Here is a 12,979-nt window from a genome sequence, read left to right as displayed (position 1 = left end):
TAAGAAAATGAATGGAGATGAGGGTGTGTGTGCCTGTGTTTGTATATTTGGGGAAAGAGGCCTAACAGAGCAGGGAGTTAGGAGGAGCTGGGCAGGGGGCAGCTACTTTGAGTGGGGAAGTCAAGGAACCTCTTTTCTTAGATGGCTACATTTTAGCTGAAATGATGAGCAAGAGCCAAGAAGATGACTCAGCATTTCCCCAGGACTGGAGGAAGGGAGAGTTTAGTGTGTTGAAGAAAGAGAGAAGGCCAGTGTGTCTGGAGCAGAGTGAAGCATAGGACAAATCACAGAGGGCCTTTCTAGGTCATGGGCGAGGAATTTGGATTTTAGTTCTGAATATGATGGGAAATCATTGTAGAGTTTTAAACAAGGGTATCAGGTAATCCGATTTATATTTTTAATAAGATCACTCAGACTTCTGTGGCAAGAATGGATATGGGGAGGCAAGAGTAGAAGAGAGAGACCATGTAAAAGAACCTATTGTAGAAGTCCAGGTGAGAAGTGTTGGTGACTTGACCTGGTAGGGATAATGGAGAAGGTTTATCAGATTAGGGATATGTTTTGTGACAAGACTTGCTAATGGCAGGTGTTGGGTGAGGGTGAGGGTGAGGGAAAGAATAGAATCTGTGGTTACCACTAGGTTTTTGGTCTGAACAACTGAGTGTATATTGAGCCACTGACTGAGATGGGGAAGAATGGAGAAAGGAACAGGTTTCTGGAAGGATACCAGGAGTTCCTGTCTTACATACATTCTGTTTGGAAGATGTCTGTTAGACATATCTAAATGGAGATAGATGTTCAATAGGTAGTTACATATAACATTATACATGGTGTTCAGGGGACAGTTGGGACTGGAGTTGTAAATTTAGAAACTAGGAATAAAATCATGTATTTTCGTATATTTCATATATTCAGCATATAGATTGGGTGTTGAAAGCCTTAAAGCTAAATGAGATCATCTCAGGAGGAGAGAAAGATAAGGAAGAAAACAGGGCAGAAGACAGGCCCTGAGCTGTCCAGCAGCTAGGAGGGTCAACAAAGAAGACTTAAAAAGGAAAAGTCCTGAGGGAGGAGGAAGAGGAAAACCAGGAGAATGTTCTTTATAGAAGCCTAGAGAAAGAATTGCCGTGGGGGCAGGATGTTAATATGAGTAGTACCAGGGATAATAGAAAATCTAAGAATTGTTGTAATTTTCTATTTCAAGAAATTTGATTTTATCTATATTAATTTATTTGCAAATTTGAATTTTAATATAAGCATACATTTTCTACTTTATAACATTAATGTTAGATTAGTATGCGGTTGAGTTATGAGAAAAGCATAAGCTATCATAATATATTTGATAGTACTATTAAAAGACAGAAAGAAGTCAAGTCATTAAAAAGAGCATTCCAGTAGGAAGTGACAGGCAGGATTAGCTTTCTCCTAGCCTTAAAAATTACTTTTGGTTTGGCACCTGAATCCATACATTAGTGTAGTCAGTGGAATCTACACCTGGACACTCCCAGAATTGTGGTTAAGGGATAAGAAAAGATTACACTTAGGAATAAACTGACTGACTAATAATTTGGGGATCTTTTGGTTTGTTTCCATTTATTGGTTTTGGGGAATTTCAAGGTATTTGGTTCTTCAGGAAAACTGGCTGGACCAAGGAGTGAACTTGACTGTCCAAGAATATGACAGTCAGGGTTGTCAGAATTAATACTATTTATGGAGATAATTTCTGATGTTCTGATGATGACTGAAAGGAAAGTTTGTAACCCAACATTTGGGCACTTGTTTGGTTTCTACTTAATATAAGTAATCAAGGGTTTTTACTGTGATTCTTTAAAAGTAATGGGGTTAATGACCAGAAGTAAATAATGATACCATTATTGTTTTGAATTCCTTTGGCTAGAAAAAATTGATTTAAAAAAACATGTTTTCTCCACTTTTCTTCCTAGTTTGGCTTTATTATCTGAATAGAAATATGATAAATGCAGTGGTGGCCATTCAGGGAAAAAAAATATGTATGTGTATGTATGTGTACAAAATGAAGTTGAATGGCATTTATTGAAATTTGGCATGTACAAAATTAACAACCCCTTTGGGGCCAATTGGTACAATTATTTTTAGTATAAATCCAAAAGACTGCCTGTTTTAGGTTAGGAAATAGCAAAAAGTTCTAATGCTCTGTTTTTACCATGTGCCAGGTGGCCAATCTGAATCCTAAGGACCTCTCATATACCTTAAAGGATTATGTATTTAAAGAGCTTCAAAGAGACTGGCCTGGATACAATGAAATAGATAGACAGTCATTGGAGTCAGTGCTCTCTAGGTAAGTTCTTTAATTTTTTTTTTTTTTTTCTTTCTAAAAGTAAAGCAGATAAGTAATTATTTTAGTCGTTGATATTTTAGTGTTGAGGTGGGAAAGAGAAATAAGGGTAAGTTTTCTATCACAAACATTTAAAAATTCTCTCCATAACCTGGAACATGTGTATCCTTTACAGAAAACTAAATCCATCTCAGAATGCTGCTGGCACCAGCCGTTCAGAATCTCTTATATGTTCTAGTAAAGACGCTGCATCTTCTCCTTCTCAGGTATTTTATAAAATTGTAGACTCATAGACCTGAAGTGGACCTTAGGGGTCACCTGGTTCAGGCCCCCTGATATGTAAGTAAGGGAAATGAGGCCCAGAGAAGTTGCACAGCTTGCTCAAACTCACACAGCTAGTCAGTGGCAGAGCTGGGTCTAGAATCCAGGTTCTCAGTTCTAAGCCCAGCCAGAACTCTCCACAGCACTGCTTTGTCAAAGTATTTAATGTGTACCTTGCTTTTCCATTTTTAAAGTTTACGTTCTGTGGTAAGATTATTTGCTTTTCCATTTGGGCACTAACTCGAAGACTTACCTAGTCCCATGATTCTCAGATCATATGGAAAATTGAAGATATTTAATTTTACCTGAAACATGGTCCAGAAAAATACTTTTTGGAGGGGAAAATGTATTTTCAGTGAGCAAATAAATAAAAACTATGCCGTTTTCGTAGATGTTTTCTTAAAGCACTTTTCAATTGGATCCCAATCAGAATACTCCCAATTAGACTCTACTCCAGTTTAGAGTTCTCCCAAGAGATTCATCCTGTCCTGGAAAAAAGTGGGGAAATTCTGGGCAGTTCTGTAAAGTTCAAATCTGCCTGGTTCTCATATCTCATGGCCAGACTTAAAACTCACTCGGTCTCCCAGGTCCTTTAGACTGACAGTAGGACAAACCTCTCCATCTCTATATTGCTGACAGAGTGCTCCTTTCTCTCTGGAGCCTTATCGAAAGAATTAGGGAGGAGAGGACAGGTGTGGAGAACAGGAAGCATGCTTTGAGCAAAAGGCTATTCGCATGTCAGCTGTGTTCTAAGATTGTCACCCAGGCCTTCGTGAGCGTTAGAAAATGTTAGAAACCTGTTGGGAGGCACAGACGGGGAACAGAATTTAAAAAAAAAAAAGCAGCTCTATCCTTGCATATACACTGTCTAGTAAAGCCCCACTTTTAATGCCAACCATTTTGAGGCTACATATACTCTGATCTAATTTTATACTGGGTGCTAAATAAATGATGCTAAGTTGTAAACAAAATAACTTAATGGGTTGATTAAATATTTCAAGCTAGAGTGCAAGCTACAGTATTATGTTAGATTTATGTTTTGTACTTTTTCACTGAATTTCCTTTTTAATTTAAATGTTATTATGATTGCTGGATTGAGCTAATATTGGCATGATTTTTTTGAATTTTTAAATAGTAATTCCACATCATTTTTGTGGACCAGTCATTAAAACTTATCTTCCAATCTGGTGAAGATATATTTAAGAGGAAAAAAAAATATTGAATAGCATTTCAACAATAATGCAGATACTTGGTGAAATTACTCTGAAAGTGCTGGCTGTTCCCATTTTAAGACAAGTGGAATAATAAATGACGGCCAAAATATTCATAACTGGAGCATTTTAGCACATTAGAGGAGATTAAAATAGTGTAGGCTTGTTGCCCTTTACCTACCCTTGTTAGTTCTCAGTCAGTGAAATGGTACAAATTGCTTCCTCCTCTCACTTAATATAACTAGGTCAAATGAGGCCAGCAGAGGAGCGCGGCCACCTCTGTTTAATACATGGCTGAGTGGTATAATCCACATAAATTGGCATAGTCTCTAGGAATTTAAGGTGAGGCACTATGATCAGACAGAATTGTTTACCAGATTCTGCTTTTTGACATTAGACATGAAAATTTCTTTTGTTTCACTTTTTTTTGTTTGTTTGTTTCTTTTTAAGCTTAGAGAAGGGTCAACACACCCTGGTAACAGATTTAAATATAAGCAAGTTTACTCAGTTGTTCATATGGTAATCAGTCACATGTGTATTGAATATATTGAATTTTTTTTACAAACCAGATCATTTTTTTCTTTTTCTCTTCCAGAAACGGCTTTTGGATTCAGATTTCATTGATCCTTTACTGAATAAAAAAGCTCGAATATCTCACCTGACGAGTAGAGTGCCGCCAACATTAAATGGTCATTTGAATCCCACCAGTGAAAAATCTGCAGGTCTCCCGCTGCCCCCTGCAGCTGCTGCCATTCCCACCTCTCCACCGCTGCCTTCAACTCACCTGCCCATCTCAAATCCTCCTCAGACTGTAAATTCTAACTCCAATTCCCCTAGCACTCCAGAAGGCCGGGGGACTCAAGACCTACCTGTTGACAGTTTTAGTCAAAATGGTAGTATCTATGAGGACCAGCAAGACAAATATACCTCTAGGACTTCTCTGGAAACCTTACCCCCTGGTTCAGTTCTGCTGAAGTGTCCAAAGCCTGCGGAAGAAAACCATTCAACGTCTCACAAGAAGTCCAAAAAGAAGTCTAAAAAACACAAGGAAAAGGACCAAATAAAAAAGCAGGACATTGAGACTATTGAGGAAAAGGAGGAGGACCTTAAAAGCAAAGAAGAAATTGCCAAGCTAAATAACTCCAGTCCCAATTCCAATGAAGGTATTTAACATTTGTTGAAAAAAACCCACCTACATATGTTAAATGAGCTAGAAGCACATTCTATTATGAGTCCGAGATTATGCTGTTTATGATTAGTAATGCTTTTTTACCAAATTATCTTCCATTTAGTTACTAATTTTAGTATTGTGCTTTTGGGCAGATATTTTCTTGCTTTTCACAACAGTCATTTTCAGTCTCTTTTTAACCAACCATTAAACAACCATCTGTATTTGTTAATAAGATGGTGACATTTGAAAATGATCCTGTCATCCTTCAGAGACCTCCTTTCAGAAGGTGGACTTTGTTACTTTTTTTGCATAACTCTCATGGTGTTGTGCAACCTCAAGATGACATAATATATGCCATTCTTAAATTGATTTTAACCACACACACACAATTAGCAATAAGAATATTCATTTCCTTCTTTCCAAAGAAACAAGGTCACTCCTTCTTTAATTAATATTAGCACAGTAGAAATGTCAAATTTTATAAAACAGGCAGAGTAAAATTACATTTGCAGATCCATAACATCTTCATTCAGAGTAAAAGCAGTTTTGTCTTTTGCAAGGCTATTGGCTTGATAGTTCTTAATCTTTTTTTTTTTTTTTCTTTTTTCAATTTTGAGAATCCTGTTTTAATAAACTAATATCAATTGTTACTAGTAAAATTAACCATTTCAAGATTTAGGAAGCTTAAAAGCCAAACATCCAGAGACCCAGAGAAGCTTAAAATAATGCCTTACCTCTAAAGAAAAACTAATTTAGTAGAAATACTGTTTTCCTGAGATGTACTGGTCTTTAGGGAGAAAGACCTGGTGATCTGCTCCTATAAAGATTACAACCTGGGAAATCCTATGGAGCAGTTCTTGATCTGCTCCCATAAAGATTACAACCTGGGAAATCCTATGGAACAGTTCTGCTCTGTCACATAGGGTCGCTATGAGTCAGAATCGACTCGACGGCATGTGACAACAACTGGTCCTTAAAACTTGCTAATCACAAAATTAGATTTTTCATATTTAAAAAAAAAGTTCTCTGAAACTCAATGTCTTGCATGTCAGTACATAGAAGATCCATCTCTATCATTTAGCATTGCTGTTCATTTTAAACCCACCATAAATAAGGCAAAATTCCCCAGGACAATATAGTTTTAGACAGGTTACTTTAATAAATAGAGTTTCAATATAAAATTCTTTATTTTGCCCATAACACTGAAAGTCTGTAATCCTTGAATTTAATTGACCATTTTTACCATATGAGAGCTTTGATTGCTTTTTTTTTGGTAGAATTTCTAAAGAAGGAGTTGTAGAAATAGTATACAATGCCTTTATAATACAACTTTTTGTTGACCTGGATTGGTTGTATTGCATGTCAAAGCATAGCTGTTGAAATATTTAGGTCAGTATAATACAATATTAATAGCTAGAGAGGTTTATGTTAGTTCTTTCCCTCAGACACACTATTGTACTTGAATTTGTCGGGTCAGGAAAAAGGCATGAGATAGTAAAACCCCATATTCAGAGTTTGTAAGCCAGGTTCCTGGGTGTACTCCACTCTCAGTGATTCTCACTCAGAGGCTAGTCCTAGGAGGGCTGGGTTCCAGTATGTTGAGGCCTACGGCAGAGCTAAGAGTGTTCTCAGAGTTGGAGACCTGGAGAAACAGACCTAGTCTTTTTCAGTCCCTCGCTGAAGACGTAGTACCTTTCAAAGCCAACTGAGATTAGAGCAAACCAAGGATAGATCCAGACCCACATCCCCTGCATCTGTTTGGAATTTATCTGGTGTCTGTGGCAAAATGGAAGCCAGAGGACCTGCACTTGATGACTTTTTTTTTTCCCCTGATTTTTGAGGCTCAGATTCATGTTCTTTTACCCAAGCTTGAGCAGAGTCTATAATTTATTAAGTGTACTTCATTCTTTAAGACAGTAAAATGAGAAATTATCAAATCACTTTTACAGTCAACGAGTGTTTTCACAGCAGGCAGGTTAAGAGTTTGAGTTATTAGTTTAACTCTACTTTGAATGATAAAAAAAATTACCCTAATAAAAAGAAAATCAAAACATACCCTCTGGAAATGGTATGTTCAAACGGATGGAACTCTGAGGGATTTCACAAACTTCCACAGCATAGTTGTGAACGATTGGCGCACTATTTTTCTGTACTTTTAAAAATCTGTATTTAATATTAGGAGGGCTAGAGATGAGAGGAATGTGAATCGGGGCTCAATAATACCTTATTTTAAATGACTTTAAACCGATGGAAAAACTTGCTACCCACTTCCACTGTTTGCGTACAAAAAGGGTACCAGTAAAAATACAGTGACTGAAGCAGTCTGCTACCTGACTTTGTTGTTTCATCTGCTTTGTTTGAATCCCATGAAAAGCAGATGTTGATGTAAAATTTGTATCTCCCATTGTCTGGCTGCATCTGCCACTGCAGTCTTTGAATTGCTGGGCAGATGCCCCGAGTGTTGTTGAAAGAATAAAAGATTGACCTTGGGTTAAGATGGAATTCCTTTATTGTGCAGACACTGCAGTAGCCAGGGTGCTTTAAATGCCTGGCGTCAGTTCTGCTGGCGCTGGTCATAGGGCGTCTGTTGTTCGTGTTCAATTGTATTCCTTGCTCACTGTTGCTAATTGAGATGGAAGAATAGAATTTGAGGAAAAGTGTTCCAGATGTTTCTGATCTATTTTAGAATTATAGGCATTTTATAACCATACTGGTTGATGAACAGACTAATTTTTTTCTTTCTTTGTAGAAGTTAAAGAGGGTTGCACTGCCTCCACGGAGCCTTCTTCCACAATTGAACTCCCAGATTATTTGATGTAAGTTCAGATGTCTGCCAGTAGGAGAGAGCTGTTTAATTCTAGAAAGTTTGCAAATTCTTTTCTCATAATTTGCAAATCAGAAAAGAAGTTCCAGAAATAGAGTACTGGAACCACCCCTACAATTGAAAGGCTGCCATTACGCCTGCTCGTCCCAAATCCACCCTTGTCTGCATGAGCAGGTCGTGAGGCCCCCCACCCCAACCCGAGCTGTGTTCGTTGGCCTTTAAGTATAGAGAAGCCTGTCCTTTGTTCCGTGGCCAGGCCAAGCATTTGATTATGGAAGATTTCAGGGGTCTGACTCTCGAAAGCTGACAGTCTGTCCATGCATGGTCATTCACTCCCCACCCCCCACCACAAAAGGGACAGTTTATTACTGATAAAGTGCTTGAACCTCTGCAGTTAACACAAAGTAGAGTTATATTGATTTTTACTTTAATAAAGCTGTGCCTTCAAATTAATTTTAAGAGGAAAGAATAGTAAAATTTAATCTTTTCATTTTGGTACTGATTATCATGTTTTTTCTTGTTATGACAACATGTTGCTAAATGCTGAGCTGGGGACATTTTTGTAACTGGTTATCACAGAAATTATAACTTAGACACATAATTCTAGCTTTCATACCGAATCAAAGGCCTCTCTAAGAAGAAAATAATTAAGTTGCAAGATCCTGGAAAAATGGAGAGTGAAAGAGGAAACAGATCTGACTGCAGATAGCTCTGAAAATGAACAAATGTGCAAAATACATAAGAATATCAAATGGAAAATGGAATCTGGACTGCTGGAACTTTTTTTTTTCTATCAGTAGCGTATCATGTTGGACAAAGTTAAACTATATTGTTTAGCCCCCCATGTCTCATGAAACGCTCATTTCCAGAGTAGAGAACATTTTTGGACTTAAAATGTGTTACTTTTGCTTAACAGTAGTGTGAGAGCTGTATTTATTGGGGAATGCTATAGCATGAAACCATAATGCTGGTTATCATGTCTTAACTAAAAGCCACCCATGAAACCATGCTGACAGCTCTCATCTGAGGTAGTGTGTGGTTTAGAGTTCTTGTGGGGGAGCCTTAAAAAGCAACTACCCACCGAGCTGGTCCAGGAAGGGTCTGTCTGCACGCAGGCTTGGAGGGACAGCTGTTGACCCCACTGCTGAGAAGGTACACTTCTCCATCTACAAATCCACTTCTGCTAATCGTCATTTGAAAGTGGGCCTTCTCAAATAATAACCATTAGTACTATGCTCTGATTTTCTGTGATGGATTTCAAGTTTATCTTTTTTGTAATAGTGATGTATACTTATTGTATCTAACAAAATCATGTGGGGAGATTAAAAATCATTCAAACCATTTCCCCATGGATTCAGGCTGATTTTATTGGTATAATTTTAACATTGCTGTGTTTGCCAACTATATTTAAAAAATTTAAGTTAGTTATCTAAGAATGCTTGCTGCATCTGCCTAAATGCATTTCTATATGTTTGTCATGTTTTTAGTTCTTTTAAAAATTGCTAAACAACATGGTTGGCTGTTCTTCATATGTTTGCTTGATTTACTTAAGTAAAAGTTTATTTTAATAAAAAAATAAGTCTCCCATAAATACAGCCAATTTTATAAAAAATGCTAGGAAAGTGTGACTTCTTTAAAAAAAAAAAATTCACCAAAAATCCTAAATTTAAACTTAAGTTACTTCAGGAGAAAACGAAAAGGATATAGAATAAAACCTTAATAATTCATCCTTACCCACAATACTCCTAATCTTTATATAATAAGAATACTTTGGTTACTTGTGGTTGTGAATTATCCAAACTGTTTAAAAGGATTTATTCTATCACTGCAGTAAGAGCCAACTATGGAACCATTACAATTTTTGTTGAAAATAGTGAAATGCTTTTAGTTAAAATGCAAGTATAACCAAATAGTCTTCTAAAATAGTAACGTAAGTGTTGGCCAGTATGATATTTTCCCTAAGGAAATTATTAAATAAAATACTGAGGGTGCACGTTGGGTGTGATTTTGAGAAAGTAGGATATTCTGTGTTAATAGTTGCCATCGAGTCAGTTGCCACTCATGATGGACCCCATGTGTACAGAGTACTACCCCTCCATAGGGTTTTTAAGGCTGTTATCTTTCAGAAACAGATTGCCAGGCCTGTCTCCTGAGGCACCTCTGGGTAGATTTGAACAACCAACCTCAAGTACTTAACCATTTGTGCCACCCAAGGAGCTTAAATATATTCTGTGTAACAAATTAAATCTGAATTTCAAGATCAGTTTAGCCATTCTGCTTATATATACTTGTTCCCAGGAACTTTTTCCTCCCCCTGGGCTCCCTCTGGTGTGCAGTGAAGACAGCCCATGTATAGAGAGGACTGATTTGCTGTCTGGTTGGCAGTGTTCCTTTTATAGCTAAGACAGCAGTGGAGCAGCTCTAAATCAGCATGCTACGGCTGTCTCAATTACACTTACAAAATTAAACCTCTGTACAGTCTAACTCAGCATGAATAAAAATATTAATGAGGACATTACATTTGCTCACTACATCACTTTTCTCACATTTCTAACTAGGCATCTGTGGTATGGCCATTTAAATAAAATTGGTAGGATTATATAAAAACGTTTTGGAGAGGACTGGACTCCCAGATATCTACTAGAGTAAAGAATATATGTGTACTCCCAGGAGGCATTCCAAAGTTCCCACCACCTGTTTTTATCTCAAAAAGTCAAGGAAATTTTTAATTCCGTGGCAGAAACACTGTGCCAAGAACCAGGCCAGACCCTAATGTGATCCCAGCCCCCAAATCCAGAAACAAATATTAAGTTAGTTAATATTAAAATGTTGTTTTAATTAACTTACCACTGAATAAACTGATACTCTGGGAAGATGGACTTCACTCACCAGGCCCCTAGACGTTTCCCTACCCCAAAGTAAAAAAGCACAGAGTTGTGGCATTTTATGAAGAAAGTAAATTAACTTAATAGTACATCACTGGCTTTCCATTACATGACATCAAAGTGTTTGAAGACAGCTAGAAAAATATACCTTTTTTCTTCTTTTTTTTTCCCATCAACTCTCATCTTTAAAATTCCCCTTTTGGATCTTACGTATTTGCCTAGTCAGAAATGTGAGGAAAGGGATAGAAGAAGCCAGCCTGAGGCATCTCATCAGAAACTCCTGCTAGCAGCATGTCTGAAAGGCCGAAGGACAGACCTCATAGAGCAGCAGGTCCAAAGAGAGTTTACCTTCAGCATTAGTGACTGCATGACATGATCTTGGTTTTACATTACCATCGAGTCCTTCTGTCTCGATGTGACGTAACAGATGGGCTGGCTCTGCTATTAGTGTGGTAGTAGATTATTTTGGATAGAGGAAGATTTAATAGGCTAGATCTATGTAAGTGTTATTTTCTTTTTACATAGATGCACTTTAATTCCATGACCACTATGTCTTTTTCACATTTACTCTCCTTCATTGAAGCTCTTAGGCTCTCCTGTGTGATAATTTCACGTGGAAGGTCTTTGAAGTAGTACTTTTTCAGGAGTAACATGGCAGCACACCAGTGGCAGAGAGGCATTAAGTACTCGTGATAAATGCATGGGTATTGTTTCTAAACATTTGGTTTAAATCTCTGACTTACATAATCATGCTTGTTCTGTAGCTACTTTCCATTTATTTTTTTTCTTTTAAATCCAATAGAAAATATATTGCTATTGTCTCCTATGAGCAACGCCAGAATTACAAGGATGACTTCAATGCTGAGTATGATGAGTACAGAGCCTTGCATGCCAGGATGGAGACTGTGGCTAGAAGATTTATCAAACTGGATGCGCAACGAAAGCGCCTTTCCCCAGGCTCAAAAGAGTATCAGGTAAATGCATTTGTTCCTAGATCATCTAACTTTCATATTCTGCCTTCTTTCTTTCCCTACCCCGCCCATCCCCAGCTGTCCCAGTGGAACCTTTAGAGTAATCCTCTCTCAGACCAGCCTCTGCTACTTTTGGCTTTAATTTAAAATTTGTTGGGAAACAATATTTTAAATAGGTCTTGAAAATAAATACAGTGAACCTGTATTTCCATCCATGACAGTATTTTGTGCCACTGTAGCATAATATATAGCATTTTGAGAAGAATACCAAACACAACTAAATTGAGGGGAAAAAAAATTTATCTTGGGAGTCACCAAAATATTTAGTTTTCCTGCCAACTCAACTCAGATTGTAGCTCGTAGTTCTCGTACTGTCGCCAAGAGGCTGTGCTATTTCAAGTAAATGAATAAAATAAAATGATCTTTTTTTAAAAATTTTAGTCTGGCACAGAATAGAGAAGACATTCTACAGAGGTTTGGGTTTTAAGTGAAGAAAAGCTTGGTCCTTCCAGCTGTTCCAGGGACTGATGTTTGATAGCAGTCTTAATCTGGTTTCAGTCCCCTACCTGAAATGGTAATACTACTACAGAGAGGAGCAGATGCCTGGCTTGTCTCCTGACTAGTTTTTGGTTCCTAGTTTGTAGGCCACATAATTTTGTTACATTTCACAGCCATCAATGGTGCCAGTACCCCAGTGTCCTACCGTCATTCTGACAGGGGTCTGTGGGAGAGAATGGATGGGTTTTCGCACAATGGGAGAAACAGCTTGAGAGCATCTGTGCCCCAGAGATTCATTATGTCTTACGGTGTTGTTGTTAGGTGCCATCAGTTCAGTTGGAAAAGAAAAAAAGACTAAAATGGATGTCAGAAGAGACTCTGAAACTTTCTCTTGAATGTAGAGTAGCTAAAGCAACCGGAAGAAATGATGTGTTAAAGTAGTGGGACTTAATCTTTTAAACAAGCTGTCTAGAGTTGTAGAAGACTTTGCAGAGGAATTGGTGGTTGGGGGTTTAAGAGGTCGATTATATGGTGGTTTGGGGTTGATTTTTTTCTATACAGTTGTTTACCAGTGCACATGACTATATTTAAACTAAAATGTAATTCCAAGGATTGCTTAGTGGTTAAGAGCAGGCTCTTCTGGTCTGCCTGGGCTTGATTCCCAGGCTCTGTCATTTAATACTTGTGTGATCTTGGGCAAGTTACTTAACTCCTTTTTGCCTCACATCCCCCATCCATAAAATGGGGTGGTCATAGAGTTGCTGTTCAAAATAAATGTAAACTT

The 12,979-nt window shown here is 37.6% G+C and overlaps 1 protein-coding gene across 2 annotated transcripts in view; it reads left to right on the top strand.

Annotated features, from left to right (window-relative positions):
• Positions 1–12,979, top strand: part of ELL2 (elongation factor for RNA polymerase II 2) — an 85,905-nt gene that overhangs the window by 68,026 nt on the left and 4,900 nt on the right. The window contains exons 6-10 of one of the 2 annotated variants that reach the window (XM_004375039.2): positions 2,193–2,317; positions 2,490–2,580; positions 4,442–5,009; positions 7,767–7,833; positions 11,529–11,700. In XM_004375039.2, the coding sequence (XP_004375096.1) occupies positions 2,193–2,317; positions 2,490–2,580; positions 4,442–5,009; positions 7,767–7,833; positions 11,529–11,700 (1,023 nt within the window). The remainder of the gene's footprint in view (positions 1–2,192; positions 2,318–2,489; positions 2,581–4,441; positions 5,010–7,766; positions 7,834–11,528; positions 11,701–12,979) is intronic. The other variant, XM_023730128.1, reaches the window with a different exon arrangement.

Source organism: Trichechus manatus, unplaced genomic scaffold (assembly GCF_000243295.1).
Source record: "Trichechus manatus latirostris isolate Lorelei unplaced genomic scaffold, TriManLat1.0 scaffold00032, whole genome shotgun sequence".
Classification (NCBI taxonomy): Eukaryota; Metazoa; Chordata; class Mammalia; order Sirenia; family Trichechidae; genus Trichechus; species Trichechus manatus.
The sequence above is the reverse complement of the archived record's forward strand: the minus strand, read 5'-3'. Positions and strand labels throughout refer to the sequence as shown.